The sequence below is a fragment of the Anarhichas minor genome, unplaced genomic scaffold, assembly GCF_050575085.1.
Source record: "Anarhichas minor isolate MPS153535 unplaced genomic scaffold, ASM5057508v1 ptg000030l, whole genome shotgun sequence".
Taxonomy (NCBI): domain Eukaryota; kingdom Metazoa; phylum Chordata; class Actinopteri; order Perciformes; family Anarhichadidae; genus Anarhichas; species Anarhichas minor.
In genome coordinates, this window is record NW_027466476.1 from 7,318,486 (window position 1) to 7,343,031 (window position 24,546).

A 24,546-nucleotide genomic window follows, 5' to 3' on the forward strand; every position below is an offset into this window, starting at 1 on the left:
CTTGAAAAATAAAGACGACACTAAAATATCTGCCTCAAATCAAAAGGTTTTTAATCATTTGTTTTTTTCATTGAAATACATTCATATTAGTATGATGTAATTTGGTGCAGTAAACACTGCTGATGTGTGGTTTTGCAATCCTCCCTCTTTATACGATGATACTGTCAGAGGATTTCAAGCATCGGTTTATTTTTTTCTTACTTCGGTTTACTGGCCCCTCATGTTGGAATTTTAACAAAATGCAAAACAGAAGCAAGAGGAAAAAGAAACAAAAAGACAGATTGAAAAGACGAACAACGCCTAACAACCGAGAGGATATATATGTGTGTAAAAGCAAATCCGTAATAATAAATGCTTTGGAATGAAAACAGCAACAAAGAGGCTCACTGTGATCAACCAACAACTTGCACTCAAAACTTTCCTCTTATATATTATCTGAAGATTTTCACTTGTGCCATCAATATGCATGAATACATGTCATCATAACCCACAACACTCCCCCCAAAAACCATAATAAATAAGAAAACAGGTGATTTGATTGGTCCATGAGGTAAAATACAAAATAAAGGGAAATGCAAAAGTTGGAAAGATCAGTTATAAGTGTGGAAGAGTCTGAAAAGAATTAAATTAAGAAAGAAAAGATTGTGATTGCAGACAAGAAAGCATGATGTCCAACAAGGTTTCATTATCTTCGCCCAAAGAAACACACGTACACACACATTCACACAGTCAAGCATGAGGGTCGAGAACATCAATTGCCCAGGCAGTAATCTTAACAAAGCCACTTGATGGATGATAATATTGTATATTTACACTGAAGTGATGATTCACTGACAAAAGCGCAAAGTTCAGAATGAACCCCACAAAAAAAAACAACCACAAGAGTAAAACTAAGAGCAACCAGATTAATTCAACCATATTCTCTTTTCATTCCTTCACTTTGTGATCTCCTCCTATGCACTGACAAAAAAAAAAAAAAAAGTCCACTGAACTAGGTGCTGGCGGAGGGCGGGGCTTACAGAGACAAAGGGAAGGGGTTAATGACAGTGATACTCAAAAGCAACGAGCAGTGCGAGCGCTGCCACCCGGCGTAATCAGGCCGGTGGACTCTTTCTGCTTCTGCTACAAGGAAACAAAAAAAAAAAAAAAAAAAAGAGCACTTCAATAAAAGAGTCCCCCCCCCCCCCGGCTGTTCGGACTACCCTGGTTTGAAATCAGACACACCTACCTCCTGTTGTTTAGAGGTTTGGTGTGGGACAGCATGCAGTTAGCTACACAGTATAGCCTGAGTGGGTGGAATTAAAAGAGCACTTCAAAAACAACAGACTGCCCGCTTAGGTTTATATGGGGCTCCAAAACAAGTTCAGCTCCTTTGTCAGAAGCTCGGGATGCAGGTTTCAACATCAATCTGAGGAGTGTGTGTGTGTGTGTGTGTGTGTGTAGCAGGAACTGTAACGGTAGAAGCAGCAATAGTAGTGTTCAGCAGGCAATAGTCTTGTCTTTCCGAAGAGGAAATGGCTCAACAACAAACCCAACCGACTGTTGACCCCAAAAAGGTGCAGCAGTAGCACTTCAAAGAATGAATGGGTATCATCAACAGATCTATCTTCAAAATCATTGAGATTTTAATCCTGCTTCTGCATTAGCGGCAGGGTAGAAGTTTATTTCTTATTTTTTTTTGTCCATTGGTTGCTGTGGCTGGTTTGTTCTATGATTCATCTGCAACGTTCACTATTCTTCGAGGCAACAAAGCTTAAAAACAATACTTCCAGATCGTCTGGCATGCTGAAAAATGTACAGCCAATGTTCCGGTCAGCAAAATGACTGGTTGTTTGCAAAAGTGCCAGACACAAAATGACAAACTTACCAGCCACAGACTAAATTTACCAGCATTATATTAGTGTGGGGTCATTACATCTTCTTATCTGAATACCACTGTTAAGATAATCAGCTTGTGTTATCTGATTTATTTTCCATTCTGTCTTCTTCGTGTGATTGTCACCCATTCTTCCCTCCAGATGTTTGCAGCATCACCAACTCAGGCAGACGTACAGGTAGGCAGTGAGTTAAAGAACTATCACAATGTTTATTCTACTGGCTGTTTATGAACCAGTGAGGACATTTTCCCTACAGCCGGACATGAGGCAAAAAGGTCTTTTTCCTTGGCTGTAGAAACAGAAGAAAGTAAAGAAGGGAGTGAAGGGAATGGTAGAGAGGACACCTCTCAGAGGCTCTGCGCCCCCTAAGGCCCAATGTGGGCTCAGTCCTGTCCAATCTGGCTCAGTCTTGTTTGGTTAGGCCGAATCCAGTCCAGTCCAGTCTGGTCTAGCTGGGATCCAGACCAGGGTTTTAGAAGAGTGCTTTGGAACCCTGGTTCTCGAACTCTGACCAGGCGTCGTTCAATTCCATGAAGATCATCTTAGCGTAATGTTCATAAGGCTGGCCTGTTGCCTGCAGAGAGAGAGCGAGAGCGAGAGAGAGAGCGAGAGCGAGAAGAGTTTGCCAATGAATAAATAATAAAAGGACAGTTAAGATGAAGGGTTGCAATAACTGTAATTGTTATACTGTACCTTATCCGGGTGGACAATCAGCACAGCCTTCCTGTAGAACTTCTTCACCTGGTCAGGTGTCACCAAGTCAGCCATGCCCACAGGCCTCCAGCGGGTCTCACCTTCCCACAGCACAGTGTTTAGAGTTGACAGCAGCGCTCGGATGTTTCGCTCCTTCCCCTCAATCCAGTCCAAGATCTGCAGCACGACAATGAAATAAACCGTTACCACTTTCACCATGAAGAAAAGGCACAAACACTGATCAGCACTTGGAGGCTACAGTCAGCTCCGAGTATCACTGGCCAAAAGGTGCCATGTTGGTCTATCTAATCAGCTCTTTTGGCGAGAGACAGGACAGACGGATAAGGGGACTCAGTGGTGGTAATGCCAGACAGGCAAGGACTGCTTTCACTTTTCATATTTCATCCACTGAAGAATGTGTTTCTCAGCGTGTAAAATGTCCTTTGTATTATGCATTTGGTTTGTTACCTGTAATTTAAGTGGATCAATGTCTTTCGTGATCTCCTGTCTCCTCATTTCAGCGATGGTCCTTGGTCCCTTTCTATCAGGCCGAGAGGCAAAACCCTGAGTTGACAGCAGGTCCTCAAAATCGTCCTCCTTTACCTTCGGCTTGGCGCCTGCGTCACAACACGGCACACAGAAATTAAATCTTTATGGAGAACTTTGGCTCAATTCCCAAGAAGAGTTTGCACCAAAATACAGAACAAAGAATACAATACTGTACATAAATATGACAAACTAATCACATTTATTCATTTCTATAAGTTGTATTTCAGTGATCACTAGAAAATCAAACATAGATATGATCCCAACTCCTGAAACAAATCCTTCCCCCTCGACTCTATGTCGCTTACCGAAACTCGGCCCACGAACTCCTCTGTCCTCTCTCCCACCGATGACACTGGTGAAGTTGAGGTTGTAGTTGGGTTTGAGGGCCTGCGTGCCTGCAGACTGAGAGGCAGATGATGCTTTAGGTGCCGTCCCAGGTCCTGATCCGGACATCCAAGGCTTTTTCTGGGCTGAGGCGGGTCTTCCAGACTGCCAGGGCTGGGCTTGAGGTTTAGCAGAGGAGGATGTAGCTTTTGCGCTAAAAGAAGGCTCCGAAAAATTACTGCTGGAGGAACCTGCAAAAACATGGAGGATAGTTAACTTGAGATTCATTTATAGATTTACGAGTTCATCAGTTTATATGTTTCTATTTGTTTCGCCACAACAGGTGGTTGGATATGGGACCAGGCCTCTTACCTGGTAAACTGGAACCCAGGTTTCCCAGGTCGGCAAAAGGATCAAAGGTCTGAGACTTGGCCTTCGACATAGACGCAATGCCAGAAGCTACAGACACAGAAAAAAAAATATGCGAGTACAAAACTGACCACTCATATTTTCAGTCAGCCACAAACCCCTACATTTCAGTTCCTTCACTCACCTGTGTTGGTGTAGCTGGGTTTGCTGGTGGTGGCGCTCATGCCAGCGGTGGTGCCAGCTGCCCAGCTCTCCCACCCACCCAGCAGGTCTGGTTGGCTGGCTGATGATGTCATCTTGGGGGCATCCTTCACTACTTTATCTGTTAGGACAAAAACATCCAGAGTATCACCAAGTACATTTGGTTTGCATATTTCCATAGGAAGTGGAATGTGACACCTAAATTAAGTGTTTATTGAAAAGAGGAAAACGGTTTGTCCAACAAATCTGAGATGACTCGATGGTGCTGTAGGTTTGTTGCTGCTGAGTTGGAGTAAGGTGTGTGTTATCACTCATACCTCCTCAAAGCAGACCGAGACATAACGCGGAGTGGTGTCACAACAGCTGATGTACTTACTGAGGTTGAAGAGGCTTTTGTTTGGAGCAGGAGTAGGGTCACTGTGAGCTGAACCTTCAGAACTCAACAGGTCTCCAAACAGGTCCGGTCCAGGGGCCTGCCGAGATGAACCCACAGTGGCGCCAACGCCGGAGCCAGACCCCATCCCAAACGGATCAAACAGGTCGCCCATGGCTGCAGATAGAGGGAGAATTATGCATTATGGATAACTGGAAAGTATTTTTTTTGCAACAATGCAGTCAGCATGTATTGAGCCTCTGCGCTTACGTTTTGAGTCTGGTGTGGCCCCGGTGGCTGGCCCACTAAAGAACAAGTCTTCCTGCACTGCTCCTGCCTCACCAGCAGGGGGGGCAAACAGGTCGTTGAGAAGGTCGCTGTTGCTGGATGCAGCTTTCAGTCCTCCCTGGACTCCTTGATGAGGAGCAGAGGAGGAGGTTGAGGACATGGAAGGGTCCGAGTTTAACCCCAGGAGGTCAGCTGTGTCCCCGATAGGCAACTCCTGGGCTGCAGGAGGGGAGCTCTGAAGAGGGAAAGGGACACCAAAAATGAATAAAGTAATTCCTACGTCATAAAACTCAGGGCGCATTATAAAGGAAGTTATAATGTGTTTATATAATCAGCCATCCAAGACTATCCCCACCTGGAAGTCAGCATCAAACAGTGGTTCGCTGGGGTCACGTGACAGCGGCTCCCCACCGGGGGCAGAATAAGAGTAGGACTCTCCTTCTGATTGATCACTTAGGTCCTCCTGGTCATTCATGGATCCCCCTCCTTGACTGTCTGTCGCATCCTGAGGGCCACTCACATCTACAAATGCAAGAAGATGGTCAGTGGAACTTTTAAGGCTCTGGGAAAATGAACGCAGTGAACTAAATGAGTAGCACTGTCCCCTTCTTTAAAATAGAGGACAACAACTAGAACACTAAGGCTGTAACGGGGCAAAATCAATATGATTTTCACGAGTACCTTCCCAATCCAGGGTCTGGAAAAAGTTGTTGGCGTTGCTATCGGTGCTCACAGGAGATTCTGTTTCTGTTGCATTGGAGCCTTCTGGGGTCTGAGCCGGCTGGGGCGACTCCGAGTCGTAAAAAGCGGAGGAACCTGGCTGACGAGGCAGCTCGGGTTTACCTGTAGTGATTAAGGTTCTAAGTTTAGTTTATATGTGAATTAGAAAAAAAAAAAGAAGAAAAACACACATCCAGTGGGCTTGAAGGCAGAAAAGAAGAAAGATGTCTGATATATAAGTGAACTGAGAAGCGTAACACTCCTAACCCCAGAGCCGGGCTTCTATAAAGCAATGCCACCTACCAAATTTGCTGAGGATCTCCTGCTGCTCATCACGAGAGGAGAAAAGGATTTTGGGGTTGAGGCCCTTGGTTTGAAAGCCCTCCCAAGGCGGGGTCTTGGTGCTGGGTCTGTCTCTGGGTTCCACCTCGATGTCCAAGTTGACCTGGAACAAGTCTGGGTACTTCTCCTGGATGTCACAGGCATCCAAGTCATACCTGGCAGGAGAACAGATAGATTGGAAACAAGAACTTATGGAGAGAGTACATTTCAAGAGTTAATTAGAAAATAAAGAAATCTGATGTAGTTGATATTATTGTACAGGCGATAAGAAATTTGAAGCTTTGACAATGATCTTGTTCAGTTAAAACCATTGCATTTCCAAAAATGGTGTACATACTTGGCAAACTTGACCGTGGTCGCATTTCTGGGGACAAAGCCTGTGTGGAACTGGATCTGAAACATCTTCATGGATGCCATCTGGAACACAACATAGAGTTTAACATAAGCTTCTATTTCTAAAGAATGTGCCGACAGTTGATGCGTGTTGATATGTGTGTACCTTGGCCTGTAGACGTCCTCCCAGTGTAGATCTTGCGTGGTAGATCACCACCAGTACGTCTCCTTGGACCGTCACATTGAGGGGAATCTCCGCTCTTCCGTCCTCCAGCTTGAAATCCCTGGACGGAGCAAAAGAGCGAGACAAACGATGATGAACAGGAACATTGTTTTTACTTCTTCTATTGAGGGAAAGCTGAACTTCATTCTTGAGCATACATAAACGTACTTCATCTTGTCGTACTCCTGTGATGTGGTGAGGACTCGCTCGTCTCCAACATAAACCTCGCAGAACGGCCTGCACCCACTGCGCTGCTTGTTGAACAGCGGCACGGGGGTCATGGCGATGGAGTGAATCATTATGGGCTTGCTGTGGGGGACGATGGGCTCCTCTGCCATCATGTCGCACATATACTCTATATACCTGCAACGATCAAAAGCAAGATCAGGCTCCTGTATTCTCAGCTTTGTTTTTTTGGTAACCAGAGAAGTTTTGGGGTTGTTGAGGATCTCTTCCGTGATTCTACCTCTTGTGTGAGGGTGCGATGCCAGGCGGGCAGCGTTTCATTGAGAACATGTAGACAGCGGCCTCAGCTGTGGTGAAAAGGCGACAGAAACACAGGAAGGAGCAAACTGCCACCGCCGACGCTGCCCTGCCGTCCTACAGAGACGAAAAGATGGAGGTAACAGTTAAGGATATTGCACGTGTCGTCCTCCTTATTTTTATCCTCATCATCTACTTGAGTCACGACCTCTCCTCATCTGAGCATACATGAAGGCCTAAGTCCTACTTACCAGACAGTGTACTATACAGATGTTCCTCTGGTCTTGTTTGAGCCATAGATGCATGTTCTTACACACACTGTAGAGACTGCGGAGGTTGGGGGCACGGCGCACTTGCCAGTTACACTCTGAAACCTACAAACACAGACACACAATGACACACCCCTGAATACAACAGGAACCTTGTTCAGCTGCACACAAGTGAAAGGATAACCCTACTTTAACAAAAGCAATTACTGTGGCAATAATAAACCCATGTATCATAGTAAACAAACAATCCACTCACAGCAATGACTGCCATACCCAAGGGAGTTTGGTAATGTCACACAGATATGTATCTACCCACCATATAGGTGCTTGCACAAACACTCATGCACTCACACACACTTCATACCCTGTTGTGGAATCGAGAAGGCCTGTAGGATCGTTTGGAGAGGTTGTAGACAGCATAGTGGCCAGCGTGACGTGAATCCAGGAACAGACGGACGTCCTCAATGTTGTTCTTTATCGCTGACTCCACCCCCTCTGCTGGGAAGGACATGACTACACGCACACACACAAATACACACACACACACACACACACACACACACACAGAAACATGTGTAACTATTACATCAAAGGTTTATCCCTTTCTGAAAATGTTAATTTAAGACATTATATCACAGCACGTCACTTAAGCCATGTCTGAATGGAATCACGTTGTGAAGTAAGAGAGGGTTAAACATCAGGTATTATGCCTACCTGCTATTCTGGAGGTGATGTATGAAATATCTAGGTCCCCTTTGGCGTAGCTGTAAGAGGAAATTACAAGCGCACTTATGAAAGGAGTAGATACAGGGAGGAAAAACACAATTCACCACAAGAAATAAACAGTTTGACGATGTCTGGGAGACAAATATAGCCAATTAACAAAGCTTGATAACGCAAACTGGTTCGGAAACAAGAAAGCTTTGTATTATTTATGATGTACTGACTCTGTTGCAGGATGGAGATGTTCCTAACCGACGCCTGAATGGGGAAACTCTGCCAGGGTTACCACACAGATTTTCAACCTGTTTTAATGAAGGCTGTCCCACAATCATGCAAATTTGACTTAAGAAAGTTTTAAGTTTTCGTTATCTCAGTTTTTAAATGTAGCACATGCATCTGGCAGATGCTTGCTGTTGCATGGGAATACCTCTAGGAGGATCATTACTGCCAATAGCTCTTTGGTGGTAAATATTATTGGCAGTTAATTGATGTGGAAAGTAGGCGACATTGGATTTAACAGCAAAATTAATCATATTGGATAAAAACAACACAAAATGATTCCCAATAACTATTAAAATTGAGTACACACAAACAACCTGTAGGCCAAGCAATGAGATTAATCTATCTATGCTGATGACACATTTTATCTGTATGGTGTCAGGACAGACAGGCGATGCTGGTTTAGACACATATAGCGGAAAATGGTGATTTAGTTAGCAGTGGAGTCATATTAAATTGAACTACCACTCAATCATTCATTCAGTCATTCATATAGGAACGTGATTCTCAACCAGAGACACATCTGGAGTTGCTTGGAGGTACAAAAAAAGAATGATGAACAACAAATAACACAACGTTCAGGTGTTTAAACTTTAACATCCGACAGTCATGTGGTGCCAATGCATGAAAAGTTAGAAAGCGATCAGAGACGTGAAGAAATGGTTAAAATAGATACCTACAACTAGGATTCAAATTGTTAGCTCAAATGATTGGATACATGGTTAAAACAGGTAGTGCAGTTAGCTTAAAGTAACAGATTAATGTTGAATTTGACATGGCTCAAAGAAATGTATGAACAGTTGAAAATAGTTAGCTTACAGTAATGGAATGGCGGTATCGAGGATGTGCTTGAGTTTACCTGACAGGGCACGGGGTTACATCTTATATCCAAAAAGGTTGGGAACCATCAAATTAGGCTATGGATGATGCTGTCTGCTTCAAACAGCTAAAAGTGGCAAAAACACTTTTGTCGTTACAAATTATCTGATCGATATGACAAGGGCTACTAAAATAAGCTTTTTAACAGACCACAACACTTTGAGGGATGTTGCATTTGCACTGCTTTCTGCTATTTAACTTCATAAAGAATCGTCTCAAGCAGTTCGGTATAATGCACCTTTCAAACAAGGGTCATCATTGCTACACCAAAACCAGCTCTTTAATGTGCACCGTGTTACCGACGGGCCCATTCATTTCCTGTACCATGGATAGAGAATATGTTTCACTTGCTTCGTCATTGACCGATATCACTGTCCAATCATCTGGAGCCGTCATTCACTCTTAAAATGATACTCAACTGTCCCATTCACATCCCGCTCTGCATTCATTCAACTGAATTACTGAATGTGTGATGTTAGGATCAGCAAGCTGTGATGGCGGACACGGCACAGCAAAAAAGGCTTAGTAGGGTTTCTCTTCCTCTAAATCAAACACAGACTACAGGAGCACACAGAGCGACGCACGAGTTGACGCAGTTCACCGACCCATATTTACCTCGGGTTGCTAGGTGATGGACACATAGTGGGACCATGAGGGATTGGGACAGAGAAAAGAAACAACAAAAAAAAATAAACAAAACGACCAAACAAATGGAACAAACCGATGATAGAATAGCCAAATGAAACATCAAACTTTAAAGGATATGGATAGAGAGGCTGTTAAAGGAACACTTTGCTTATTCTCAACTCTTTTATACATATCGGTCACTAGAGGTGTCCCGTCTCTAACATCAACAATCATTCTCAATGATGATGATGATGAAGTGTACCTAGATTATTCCCACACTTCACTGACTTACTCATATGCCAGTGGTTGGTCAAAGACAGCTAAGAAGCAAAATGTTCCTTTTGAAAAGGTAAATCTGGGGGCAGGGTAGGTATGAGTATGATTGCTTACGTAGACAATTTGCAGGTGTACAATCATCTACATTTACTTCAGGTTAATGCAACTGTGATGCAACGTAATGACTGATAATTGGCCAACAGTAATGTTTAGAAAAATGTTATGCCATTTGGTGGATGTCGATATAATAATTCCAGACCATGAGTGCATATTTTAAATACGCGGTGGTGGGATTTCTTTTGGGTTAAATAAGTAACAAATATACGTATGTGACGTTAAAGTAGCCAGAGTAAAATGTGAAAAGTTTAACCGAGTGTTCGGTCAACTCCGAAGGTAACATAAACACAATGTGAACCATGAGATCAATTCAGCAACACATGTGAGGTTATGTGAAAAAAACAAACCCACAGTGAGTGCCAACTGATCTGTAATGACGATAAAGATTAAATGAAAGATTAAGACCGCAAACGGAAAAATACAACAATGATAATCACGATAACAAGGTTGGAGCACCTTACCTGGCTACTGACTGGATGACCTTAGAGGAAGTGTCCTTTATGTTGGTCAGGAACCGCTCCGTTCCTCCCCTTAAGATGTCCAAGATCCCGCTGCCCGACTGATCAGGATCGTATATGCCTAAAGGCATCGTGGGGGAAAAGAGAGAGAATGCTGAAATTATAGATGTCCAGATGTTGTCAGAACACGGACATTAGGAAATCAGGATCAAAGTTTAATAACCAACAATGACATCAAAAACATTCATGCAATCTTTGCATGAAACAGTGGGCAAAATGTGTATATTTGTATTTTTTATTTACCACCTAATGAATTGACCTGAAAACATCTGTTTATGAAGCTACAATAAATGACTGATTAGAAAAGCATAACCAAAAAGAAGTTATTAAAAAGTAAAATGCATATTCTATGATTTTAGATGTGGGTATATAGGCACATTCCCACACTCATGATAAACACAATCACTCACATACAGACACTTAATGGCATTAAGAAGTGGTTCAACAAATCCTCTTTAACTTTGAGGTCAATGGATGGGATTCAATCTTTTGCTTTCAGCTGTGGTGGAGCTGCCAGATGTTGAGATACAACGACAGGCAGATGACTCAACATTATGTATTGGCCAGATCTGATAAGTGTGGATGGACAGGAGGACTGGAGCCACTCCTCAAGGGAAAGAGCAAACATATTCTGCCCTTAAGACAGATGGTTGACTGGCCGTGCAGAAATCCTCTTAATGTGCAGTCACAGTACGCAGCCTGCATGTGTGTATGTAGAGTTGGTTGTGTATGTAGAAAATACCATTATGCTCATTTAGATAGAAGTAGAGATTTAAAAAGAACAGAAATATTATTATTATTTTCTCACCAGTTACCTTCAGCGTGTGCTCTTAATTTTTATTCAGATATCCAAATAACAGAAGAATTATCAATTTACAGAGCTTGCATACTTTGCTTTAGACATACTGTAGGGTTGGAAATCACCAACAGTCACCACAATTTGGAACATGTATGAGGATCATGACCTACTGACTGCTGGTCTTGATCCCCCTTGGTCTAAGGAGGAGGAGCTTCTTTGGTTTGGGTTGTTATAGGTGAACTAACCTGATTACTTATTACCACGTGTAACACTCATGAGATACGGGGGATATCTGGGGTGTGTGGATATGTGTGTGTTAGAATGTTTTCCAGCCCGATTAGAAATTTGGAGTTATAAAAAACAAAACAAAGAGCAGTTTAGTGAAATTAAGTGTTTTGCTCAGCCACACCTCAGAAGAACAATTTAAAAACCAGCTGCATGGCTGTTCCTAAGTAATAAAATGTAGTTATTTTTGCCAGTTTGTTAGATTGCAGCATGTGGATATGCCAAAGGGTCCTTATGGATTTATACAGCAAATCAATGAGTTGCTGAATTTCACTTTTAGAAACACTGATATAACACCACTGCTCTGTTTCATAGAGGTTTTAACTTCACTCTCCCCACACGAAACAATGAACACTCGAAACAAACACCGTCCCAAACCCAAAGAGAGCATGATTTTGTCATCCAAACAATCCTGTACCTGAATTGTTCTGGACGTTGTGGATCTGCATGGGCGGCTGGGCTCCGTTGTTGCCAAAACCTCCGTTCTGCTCCAGCAGCTGCAGACATTCATAGCCGTCATACACGGGGCGCCAACAGTGGTACGTGCTCAACATTGTAGCAGGTAAGTCAACACAATGAAGACTACGTTGACCAAAAGAAACAGCCAGCACTCGAAGATGTTCAAGACAAATCTTCCTTAGAAATGCAAAAAATTGCCATCTTAAAAAAAATGGGATAAAATACCAAAAATACAAAATTACATTCCAGCAAAGAACAGAAATAGATTCTAGTCAGAGGACGAATAGAGGAACAGAAAAAGAGCATCAATCAAATCCTGAGTGTGAAGCAACAGGTCCCAAAATGCAAAATCACCACTTCAAAAAAAGAATCCCATAAAGATATTTTTACATATAAAAAAAAAGAATTGTTAGTGTCAGAATGCTGCATAAAATAATTGTCAGATGTGAACGAGACTGCGTTAAAGCAGCCAGACGGACTCTGCGTCTCGCTTCCCCTCAGAAGTCTTCCGTATTTCCCTCTCAATATTTCACTTCCATGTCTGCTCCCTTCCTTCACACGTTTTCTGCTCTATCTTACAGTCTGCCTCTCCATATGTCTGTGCTGAGAAGCAGCAGAGAGGAGGAGGAGGAGGAGGAGAAGAAGAAGGTAGAGGATGATAATCTCCTTATGTCCGGCAGGGAAACCACTTCTTAACCCTAATCAGATCAGCGATCGCCAAATCTGCCTTCACTCTGCACACGTTTACCAACCTCATCAGGACTCAGTTTGGTAAGAAATGAGTTGGGATACAGAAGAACTCAGTTTGAACAAATATGTGTATGATTTCCAGAAAAGAATACCAAGTACTATAAGTATTCATAGTTTTACTATAGTATACACTTGCTCAGCTATATAATCAGTCATGTGTACACTACACACCAGAAAGCTGTTGGAATATAGGAGAATCACCGTAAACCTAGAGCTTTTTTGACACCGAAATCAGCTTTTAATACTGTTAAATCACAACTGTGGCTACGGATTTTGCGTTAAGTACCAGGATTTTGTGTTTAGGAATCATTAGAGGCTGTGGCTGCTTAGTCTGTGATGACCGGCCACCATGCTTTTCTATTGCAAAACCTTGGCTGTAATCTTAAATCTGATTATGCTGAATTAGCTACTGAGGGTGTTAGATGAAAAAAAAAAATTTTTTTGCCTTTACAGTCACTCTGCCACCCAAAATACTGCTATATTACTGAAGTGTTGGTATGACTTTATGCTTCTTTCTAATTTCAGTTACACCGATTTTCCGCCTCTATGTCTCTCTGTCTCGTTGGGCCATGCCAGCTGGGAAGAGAGGAGCCTGGGAAAGAGAATACAGACTCCTTTGAGCCCGCCACCGTGTGCGCGCGTTGGTCGCATGCGAGACTGAGCAAGAGCAGCCGCAACAGCACTTTCAGAGTGCATGAGTGTGCATGCATGTGCGCACACACACACTGCGGAAGAACCCGTGTGGTTCGGCCTGTCAATAGCCTCTTCACAAGCTGAGATTGTGTCTCAGCCAATCAACTTGTTTACTCTGAAATGCACTTGGTGAAAGTTGTCACCTCCTCAAGACTGATACCTGACGCTGAAGCCACTAGTAGACAGTTGGAGATTAGGATAGCACCTTCAAATGCATTCTCCCTCGTCTCCTGGCTGGGAGAACAGACTAATTCAGCAGCCACTGCCACAACTTTGCTCCATTTCAGTGGCGATCATTTCTGAAAATCTGCTCTCTGTTGGCTTTAACCTCAATCGAGAAACCAATGACCAATGTGCTAGTAATAGGATAACAACTTGAGATTTTACTGTAGTATCACTTCTTGAATCTAGTGCGCCGCAACAGCACCGGACACAATCATGAGCACACCTACCTCGGTAATGGGGGACTTGGGGTTGACGTTGCGTGCTGCTGCTATCTCCTGGAGCTGGTTGACCAACTCTGTAATGGACAGACGCTCCTCTGGGTTCACCTTCAACATGGAACCTGGACAGAAGGAAGAGGAGGAAGAGGAGGAGAAGGGTTCAGTGGAAAAAGAAGGAAATGTTAAAAATCTGAGGAGACAGTTAATGAGGATGACAATAACATGTAGATGCATAAAGGAAGACCACAGTTTAGTTTACTTAAATATATTGAGATCAAGGAGGTATATGACTAATTATTATTTTTTAAATGTCATTAATCACACACAGCAATCAATGTGAATAATGAAAATTGTAAAGACTCACTACTTTTGTGCCACTGTTTGCAGGAAATACACATATTTACCTTTTCCACCAGGTGGAGCTGTTTAGTCTACTTGGATTAGCTGTAACAAGTTACTGGTGGTGCTGCCAATATTCAACTTGACATGGCATTTCTCTCTACTGCGTCTATATGAACGTTACGTTTAACGGTGCAATCCCAAACTGTGACTTGTGGGCAAGACGAGCAGAGAGAAATAGAGGGATGGAAGAATAAAAAGGGACAGGCAGGCGGAAACTAGAAGACACAGACTGAAAGTACATACGTATGAGGTTGTGATACACAGTGTACTTGACATCGTTCTGAGGGATGGAGTATTTTCCGTTGACGATTTGCAGCTTGGCCCCCTCCTCGAATGGGTGCTGCTTAAAACACAACAGGTAGAGAATGCATCCCAGGGCCTGCATGGAAACGATACAGACAAAAACAAACTCTCAAGCCACCATTATGAATGAATGTCCGTAAAAGTCCCGACAAAATAAGTTAGCGTTGAGCTGTTTTTTTCAACCGAACAGAAAACGGTATGTTTTGATCTTTGATCGTCTTGGGTTAGCTGTGACATTGGGCGACACAAAATTAAAAAAAAGGTACAAGCTCTGACCCAGATGTCCTGTTTGTCATTGATGGGGAAGTTGGAGTAGAGATCGATCATCTCTGGCGTTCGGTACGCAGGAGTGGTGTTCCTCGTGATCTACACACAGACAGAAAAAACAACAACCATACTAAACACAGCTGTTGGACCACTGTGGAGTCTTTCAGGAGATAGAACCAGAGCCAAGTATCCAGCTATGCTCACATCTTGGTAAATCTAGCTTCTATCTCAGGCATCACTTTTTTGTCTGAGAAAAATCTGTAAAATCAAGAAAATGCTTTGGGAAAAACCTTCATCTGATTATTTTTTTTATGAAAAAGACAAACCGTCATGTGTTCCCACACAGACAGCTAAGCATGCTTTCTACAAACAAATTGTTCAAATCTAAACCAAAGATTGTGCCACTAGCCTGAAAACAGGTGCCGGATAGACACGCAGATTATTTCATTTAGAAACCGAGATCTCCGGGGTCCTGCATACTGAGGTCATCTGAGGCAAAGCTCCTGTGTGTGTGTGTGTGTGTGTGGTTATGGTATAAATATAATTAACCTGATTGATCGGTGCTTCCTGAACGTCGAGCTGTTAATTCAATCAAACGTTTCTGGTTTCTGTCAGTGTTGTCACTGATCCAATGTAAATAATGAATCAGTTTTTTCCCCTTTCAATTTAAGAACTGACGTTCACAGACAAATTAGAGCAAATATTATGCACTCCAACAAAACTGGCTTTGTTTTTGACAAATTTAAAACTACGAGTGTCTCAAATAAAATTGTTTGTGTTGTGTGAAATGCAATTAATAAACCTTTTGTCTGTGAAGCATATATATTCTCAAAACATGTATAAACAACACCTGGTATGACAAATAATCTACACAGAGAGTACAGGGGATGAAGAATATATTTCTTTTTGTGATAATGTAGTTCAAAACAACTTCAGAAATATGTTTGGTCGATGTATGTAAAAACTATACTAAAGATTATTTCGATATCATACGAAAGAACAAGACTCTTTTGGATAAGAAGTGCCCTGTTGAGATGAACCGTAGCTGATGTTCAAGTGTGCGCGTGCGTACCTCATCCTCCACCATGGACCTCTTCTGTGCCGACCAGCTGTAGTCGGGGTAATGTGACACTGTGGTGGAGCTGCCAAAGTCACACAGCTTGATGGTGCCCTGGTTACTAATCAAGAGGTTCTCAATCTGCAATAGATAAAGTAAGCAGAGGGCTTGCATGTTAATCAATACACATTTAATTACCAATTAGGAATCACAATAGCCCCGAATTTAGCCGCTAATAGCCCCTAATTATAGTAAATTCAGCATAAAATCCGTTTCCCTCGATACAAACTGTTGTCAAACTGAGTCGTTGTATTTAATTCATCTGTGCTGCATGTTATGGATACCTCATCATTTGAGACATCCTTCATTCATCCGACTAGGAAGGAACAACGAACCTTGAGGTCCCTGTGTATGATCGGAGGCTTCTGTTTGTGCATGTGCTGCACGGCGCGGCACGACTGGTAGAAGATTTTCAGCACGGTGTCACATGACAGGAGAGCCCTCTGCTCTACCCGCTTTATGAAGTCCACCAGCTGACCTGAGGCACAAGAGACACAAAACAAATGACTGAATGAAAAAGCCACCAGACAAAGGGGGAAAGCAACACCTGTCACAACACAGAAGCCTTTCTTCTTTTGTCAGTCGATTGTAAGTTAGTTAAAATATATGGGACACTGTGGATAAAAGTGTTGTATCATGCATTAAAAAAGTTAATCAAATAGAGAAACAGTGCTTCACACACATCCAATAAATGAATGGATAGTGTTAAAACCTTTTTCATGGGTAAGTAAGGTTGCTTACAAAGCTGGAATATATGAATGACAACACAGTCTGTTGTAAACGAACAGTCAGACTGATTAGAAAGGAAGTAAAGCAGGAAGTAGAAAGGCCGCAGACAGGAAACCGTTTCATCACGCCTTTTCAGAGTTACTAGGGAATGGAGCCAACGGGTCCTGGACCTGGTTTGATGTGTGAATTAGTACTAGTAGTGAGGAAAGATGAATGTGAAGTTACCTTTACACAACTCGGTGAGGATCAAGAACTCGGCCTGTCCGGTGTCGGACTCTTCCTTACTGATGGAGGCAGCAGAGCAGAACTGAACCATGTTGGGGTGACCCGACAGCTTTTTCTATAGCGCAAGCAGGTCAAGGAACAGAACACTACTGTGATATCAAGCCTGGCTTCAGGCCAGTCCAGAATCTACCATCCACTTTGGATGCTGTTGTGCAAGATAAAAATCAAAGTGTCTAATTAAACGGTTTAATCTGTCATCATGGCCGTTGATATCTCCAACAATTTAAATTGACCTACTCTGCCATCCACTTTGATGTACAGCCAAGCCTCAAAGGAGCTGTTGTTTTCTAAAACAGCACTGTAGGTCGCTGGTCAACCAGTGAAAACAAGGAGGAGATTATGGTTGGTGACTTTCGACCTCTCTTTTTCTGCCTCATCAGCATCGGCGACATTAAACATTATGCAAATAATTATGTCCTAAAAACACAAAATGTTGCAATGGTACAGGGAACACAGTGCTTCGTTTACCAAAAGGCCTGCGCCTTCACAATGTGCTACACAGCAGAAAACAGCTATTGTGCAACAGCTCAAGAGACGTCCCAGCCTTTTAGCTGCTGTGCTGGCCAAAAGGTTCTTTTTAGTTCCCTTCACTGACTGAGTGATCTCATTGATTAAAAAACTGTAACTCTATCAAATAAATCCCCTCCAGAGACATTGACAGAAAGTGGATGCTTCAGTGGTTTGACATTTAGTTGCAAAAAGGTATCTTTAAACCTGGAAACCACAGAATTTTTCCTTATGTCCTGTTTATCACTTCCTCTCAAACAATGAACACATGGCGAGCTTTTAAGCACAGAATCCAACACTACATGGCAGTCTGTGTTCATGAAACCACACTGTTATTATAAAGTTTGACACTGTAAATATTAGTTCCTGTGTTGCGCATTCTGACATTGTGTGGTGTTGCCAGTAAACTACAAGCGATCTAGTAATGACAGTATGCAACGCTGGAGATGCTTTGCACTCCTGTGAAGTGAGAAGTTACAGATTAACTCGCCTCTGTCACATGTTGCTCTCTGCTATGTGTCAAAACAGAAAGACATCATAAGAAAAACACCAGTGTCTTTTCACCGTGGTCTGGAAATGATAAAGGATACCATGAAGCAGACTTCCTGTATGATTTCCTTGTTCTTCTCTTCCTCGTTGGACAGCAGTCTCTGAAAAACACACACACACACACACACACACACACACACACACACACACACACACACACACACACACACACACACACACACACACACACACACACACACACACACACACACACACACACACACACACACACACACACACACACACACACACACACACACACACACACACACACACACACACACTTTTTTTTGGAGGAATGCACCGATACAAATGTCAGGCCAGTGACAATGGGGCCGATCTGTTCAGTTGAATTATACGAGTTTATACATTATATACTGGAAAGTTAATTCATATTCAAGTTTTGATTTGTTTCTGCATTTAAAGGGTTTAAACTTCGATTGTAATTCCTGTTCATTTTGAAGATGTTTTACCAAGTTGCTGGTGTACGATTTGAAAACAATGAAGTAAATGTACATCCATGTATTAAGTTCAGTGAAGTTAGGAAAGCAAGCAATGTTTAAGTCAAGCCTGATACATAAATGACTGTAAGGCATACAGCTTATTAACTAAACACTGGTATCAGTACAAGTACCAATATCTTAAGACCAGCTATCGCTATCGGGGCTGAAAAAGTCGGTGCATTTGTTTGTTGTTGTTCTGTGATGAGGAGATCTTTTAATAAGACAAACACCTCCATCTTACCTTGAGGGCATAGTCTTTACCACTGCTCATGTCCTGGGCTTCATACACAAAGGCAAATCCACCTGAGAAAAACAAAACAGAGGGCAGCCAGGAAGTCAATACTCTTAATTACATCTACATGAATAGTACACACACCCCTCAGCTCTTAAAATGAGCAATGTAACTCTTCTGATTTGTTCTGGTATAATTGGTGTACTCTAACGTGTGCGAGTTCACTTCATGTGAATGTTTGGTATTTTATGTCACTGCTCTGTGACATCATGAAGGGCAGTTAATAAACACAAAGGCACCAAAAATAAAGGGAACATATCCATTAGCTGATTTTTAACTGTGCTTGAGTGCTCAGTTAATGGCCCATTATTGCACCTTAAGTTATGTCACATGAGTCAGTTGTAAGTGGGTTGAGTGATGATAATAAAAAAAAAAAAAAAAAAAATCAGATGTAAGTGGCGATAACACCGGCATGATACCACAGGGTGCTGGATCATTTAGATGTACCTTATGACTGCAGAGAGCACTAAATCCTCCAGCAACGCTCCGATTCACACGCTCATAAACAGTGAAACATGGAAGCCGCCAAGTATAACCTCACGCTCATCTGTTGGCCATTGAGCAGCCACAGTGGAGTAAGTTGGCGCTTAAGTGCCTTGCTCAAGGACAAGACAACACAAGCAACCTCTCTGTCACAAGCTCACTTCTCTAACCTGCGGGCCACCGCTGAGCCATGACACCGTTTCACTGAAGGTGTGACAGTGACATTTTCAAATGTAACTGCAGGGAAAACACAGGTGTAATTAATAACATTAATTATGGTTCCGTTCCATTTAGACGGGCCAGGGTTTTGGTATTGTGCGTGCTGTCTCAATGGAAGGGCATGTTAGGGAGGTAGCAGAATCAGTTGGGCCTGCTAGGGCGCTCTCTGACCTTTCATAATGAACCAGACAGCTGGAGAGACTGTTCTCGATTGGACACACTTTCTTTTTATGAAACGGCACCAAATTGCTGTAATTACAATGGAATTGATGGAACAAATCGGTGCTACGGAGAACCCAGTCACTTAAAATTGACCATTGGTCATAGTTTAGTTAAGTAACAATCTGTACACTGCCTCAATATTCAAAGTATGACACTATGAATACATAATCATAACAATTTTATACATCTGTACGTCACAATTTATTTCTCGTGATGGCTCATCTTTTACTTCAGGATTTAAAAGCCACTGGGCTAGTGGACGAGAACCTTTGGTTTCCTAACTTTTTTTTTAAAATCAAGTGTGTCTGTGTATGTCTATGTATTTAAGCAAGTCACAGTCCAAACAGGGCAAGGGGGGAGGTTTCCATAGTGAAGAGTAAATCAACTACCAAGCTTTGTTTTGGTTTGCGAAAACTTAAATGGGCACGCTGAAGATTATAATCTTTAAAGCTGTATTTACAGAGGGAAGATTCTTCAGGCGAGTCCACTGGCGTTTATTTTGACAGTCTTGATTTTTTTTAACCTCATCTGGGATTCAAACCGGCAAACTTGATGCTCATGCTCCCTTATTTCTTCAGCATTAAGGGACAACACTGGTTTTATTGCATGACCTCACTCTAGCTCATTACAAACACTCAACACAAAGCGTAACCAGAACATAATTTGTTGTCCGTTTCAGCAACATTTACGTGCCATGCCAGCGACTTGGCTGTGAGAATGCACAGCCGTCCCCGGTGTGGGGATCACATGTCTTCCTCTGTCTTGTGCTCGCATTGGGGAGGGACTGAAAACTAAAAAGGATCCATTTCCTTTGCTCTTATCCACTCCAACAAAGTACTGAAATGTTAAAAAAAAAACATTCCATCACACCCAAACGTATTAAATCTTGCCAGGGCAAATTCTTTGTAGTTGTGTGAAATAATTACAGGAATACATGAGGAATGAAGCACAGCATATCCACTCTAGCTCTGAATAAAGAGACCTCGTCTACTGTTTCACCTGCACAGAGGAGGACATAGACGCCAACAGAGGAGAGGCCCGTAAGGTGCCACTGTTCCAAAATAACCTGTTTAGTTATGTGAAGATAATAATCTCTGCCTCACTAACCTGAAGAATACAGAGAATGTGTTTTCTCTTTACAACAATGACGATAACTACAACTTGTGCGGTGACTTTTTTTCCCCCCCATCAGCAACACATCTTAAATGTACCCAACAGCATTATGGGGCTGCACAAACAGATTCTTTGAAGTGGGTGTGGCCTATCTGCCCAAGTGGCTGATTCAGGAGACAGACAAACTAGTCATGGTCGTAAGAAATAGAACCATCTGGTAACAGCCGGCCATTGTATTCTCTCTCCAAAGATCTAGTTGTGGAAAAACAACAAAAGACACCTTTCACAGAGCAGGACGAGCGTTTGAAAAGAGTGATAGTTTAGTGTAAAATGATTGTGGAGTTTTACAATCTGCTTTGATTTCAAAACTCTTGTGTGTGTCTCCTTTAACCTCTCTTCAACCAGCTATCATAGCCGAGGATGGTCAATCACAACACAGAGACTATACTGTTGATCAGAGTGGAATTAGTGCTGAAACTATTATCTGATGGCATTTATCAATTTTATCAAGCAAAAATGTAAAGCATTAACTTGTGCTTCATAATTGCAAACCTCTTTGTTTACATAATTGTAAGTTGAACGATGTGATCGTGGGAATTTCACACTATTTTCTCACATTTTAAAGACTTCAAAAATCCACCCGTTAATCGATGTTTTTGCAGCCTTTAATGTGATATTTTTTTCAATCCGCTGTTGTGGTTTTTCTACCATAAACATAACTATATCTAAAAGAAAGGCATTGTTTTCTACACATACATTTAGACTGCAGTTGGGACTGAATACCTCAGAATGAGTCAGAGAGTTGCAAAAAGTGGACATGGAAGTGGGTACTTTGAATTACAAAGGAAAAACAGTTTCTCACAAAAACGGTTTCCTTGCACTGGTAATGAGGCAATCTGTCGGAATTAGTCAGCAAGTTCCAAGTAAGGTGGACAGAGACAGTTCACACACCAAAGAGACTTCTTTAATGTCAACCTGATTGTTGTTTTCCTCCAACTACATTTTCAAATTTCAAGGTAATAAATTACATTCAAAGTGGAGCAAGTTTACCTGCTGAAGCCACACCGTGGACGAGTTAAACTCTGACCTACTGGGCTGACCATGCTGAAAGCTCTAATGACTCTTAACAATAACTTACTTATTTTCAGCCTAACTGATCCCACTGCATTTTAAAAAGAAGATTGTAAAAATAAATGTGGCTAAATCAATTACCATTTGAAGTTTAATCTGATTTAGCCTGTATCTTTTTAACAGACTACACCAAAAAATACAGATTAGTGTTACACATTTACCGTCTGCTCTACCAGCCACTATTGCAAGTAACTAAACATGCATGATAGTAGTGTAGAAAGATTGTCATGCCACTTCGCAATGAGGGCAAGAATCCCTGTTCCCACAAAGAAACCCGATCTTTGGTATATACAAACAAACACACTGTTATTTCAGATTCAAACAATGGTATTTTTGTGGTTAATTTTATATAATATATAATACAATACATCTTCAACTTGCTAGAGTAAATATACTAATAATAATAAATCCTTTTTTTTTTTCTTTTTTTTTTTGAGATGGCTTTTAACTGACAAACTACTCAAACTTCAAAAGCATCACGTAAACAAAAAGTTTGCAGATGCAGACCTTCCAGAACCCTCAAGAACCACATTATAAATGAGGTTTCATCATCAACACATTTCATCTGCTGCAGCCTTGCAGCCAGAAACACGTGAAGGAAAGATAAAAACGGAGCATTCAGGGAAGTACGAGCACTGGCTCCCAACCAATCTCTCCCTTGATGTCACAAGAAAGAACTCAGCAAAGCTCTGCAGGTGCTTAGATGTGTCTGTTTTTTGACTATAGGTACTAGTTATGAAAGCACACACACACACACACACACACACACCATTGTATTGCCCCCCCCACAAATAGAGACTTCACATTGAACAAAATATCAACATACACATTACCCAGAAATCATCATTGCATATCTGTAGGCTATATGACAAAAATATCAAAGAAATAATTCCTACGATTGCAGAATAACAAAAACAATTTTGTTATAGATTGCTACAGACTATCCCCCCCCCCCCAAAAAAAAAGTGAAAACCATGACTGAGGTGAAGTTTCCTTTTTGTGGGAATATATCAAAAAGGCTTTCAACAAGTCAGATAAGTCCTTCGAATAAACATGGTGAGTAGAAAAAACAATGTTCACTATATTGCTGTTGTTTTTATCCACACACACACACACACACACACTGCGCTGTCCATATTGAGGTAGCTGCAGGAATGTAGTTTTGGTAACAACATTGTCATCACAGGTATTTTATTAACTCTACCACGACATGCCTCTCTGCCCCCCCAACTCCGGTATCTATCTTGAGTCAGACATGTATTGCTGCCTGACGATAAGGTCTGAGGAGGGCTATGAAACGTTAGTCAACTATGGGGTTGGGAGTTGGTGGACAAGTGAAATGCAGCTTGTCTGTAGCTGCAGTTATTATCATGATTTAGAGCTCATCGAGACCATTCAACACACACACACACACACACACACACACACACACACACACACACACACACACAAAAAATGTATTTACTGCTTGTTAGACACACGCGAAACCAACTGATCAACTGGTGTTTGCTGAGTGACGCATAGCTCTGCAGTTGTGCAAACGCTATTGTCATTGACTACCAGTAGAAGTATGTCACTAGTGCTAGCCTTGTTAGCTCGTTCAGCTAGCTAGCGTGCCTAGCCGCTCAAGACGTTATCAACGTTTTTCTCGCAGTGGTACGAGCTCACCTTCCGCGATCACCCTCTTGATCCGCAGTTTCATGTCACCGAGCTCCACAACTTGTCCGACGAAGTCGTTCTGGTCCCGGCCGGCCGCTCCGGACAAGCCGGGCCCGGCTAGGAAATCCAGTGCCGACTGGAACAGGGACATTTTATCACCAGCGACCCTGCTTCAGACTCACAGAGGCCCGGGTCCGGGTGAGGGAACGCGCCGTCTAATCCCAGCAAAAAACCCCGATGATGGTTCAGTCTGTTATAAAGGCTTTAAATCAGGTGATATTAGTATTTCACTGAAAGCAAACATCCTCTTCCTGCTGCTAGGCTGATGAGGCCGCCACTGCTGACTTCCGTGAAGGGTGATGACGTTGTGGCACGATTAAGTCATGTGATGTAAGGGGAAACGTGTATGAAACAAAAAAGGATGCTCGTCTCTTACAGTGTATACGTTTGCATGTCGCAACGTTTGCAAGTCCACGCTAACGTCAATATGTAACTAAACTGTATGAAAAAAGGTAATTTTCGGTTAGCAATGAAAGTATTTAGAAACCCTAATTCATCAGGAAGCATTTTGTACAGATGGATTATGACATTTCTGGCATATATTATTCAATGTGTGTTCAAATACAGTATATTTTTTAAAATGCAGACAAATTGTGAATTGCTGAGGGTTTTGCTGAGGGTTTTGGTACAACTATGCAGTTACCATATTTTATTGTAATTTTTCATATCTTCTATTTTTACATTATGGCATACTATTGCACTGTGTTTTACTGTTACGTACCAAATCACCTAGTCAAATTCCTTGTATGTTAACATACTTGACAATAAACAGTTTGTGATTTCTGATTCTGATTATAGCACATTTACTACAAC

At 42.0% G+C, this 24,546-nt stretch overlaps 1 protein-coding gene across 2 annotated transcripts; it reads right to left on the bottom strand.

The window, feature by feature from the left end:
- Nucleotides 1-34: 34 nt before the first annotated feature.
- On the bottom strand, nt 35-24,050 carry gak (cyclin G associated kinase). Of its 2 annotated transcripts, XM_076104257.1 has the most exons (30): nt 23,683-24,050; nt 18,796-18,857; nt 18,093-18,152; nt 16,936-17,050; nt 16,317-16,459; nt 15,937-16,062; nt 14,874-14,963; nt 14,538-14,673; nt 13,902-14,014; nt 11,966-12,044; nt 10,407-10,524; nt 9,541-9,549; nt 7,759-7,808; nt 7,409-7,557; nt 7,027-7,149; nt 6,759-6,892; nt 6,461-6,655; nt 6,236-6,353; nt 6,074-6,153; nt 5,698-5,891; nt 5,356-5,517; nt 5,030-5,196; nt 4,657-4,909; nt 4,390-4,563; nt 3,997-4,134; nt 3,816-3,902; nt 3,425-3,694; nt 3,039-3,187; nt 2,571-2,747; nt 35-2,451 (listed from the first exon to the last, which is right to left on the bottom strand). In XM_076104257.1, the coding sequence occupies exons 1-30, from the start codon at nt 23,822-23,824 to the stop codon at nt 2,350-2,352; spliced, it is 3,915 nt and encodes a 1,304-aa protein (XP_075960372.1). In that variant the 5' UTR covers nt 23,825-24,050; the 3' UTR covers nt 35-2,349. The 2 variants fall into 2 exon arrangements, with proteins under 2 accessions (XP_075960372.1, XP_075960373.1); XM_076104258.1 differs by lacking the exon at nt 9,541-9,549.
- Between the last annotated feature and the right edge of the window lie 496 nt (nt 24,051-24,546).

Excerpts from the sequence above, each read along its gene's own strand:
- gak (XM_076104257.1), bottom strand. The coding sequence starts at position 23,824 with ATGTCCCTGTTCCAGTCGGCACTGGATTTCCTAGCCGGGCCCGGCTTG. Across the intron at positions 12,045-13,901 it reads CCAAGTCCCCCATTACCGAG|CTGCTGGAGCAGAACGGAGG; the intron begins GTAGGTGTGCTC and ends GAATGTCTGCAG. Across the intron at positions 7,150-7,408 it reads CTTCTCGATTCCACAACAGG|GTTTCAGAGTGTAACTGGCA; the intron begins GTATGAAGTGTG and ends CTGTGTTTGTAG.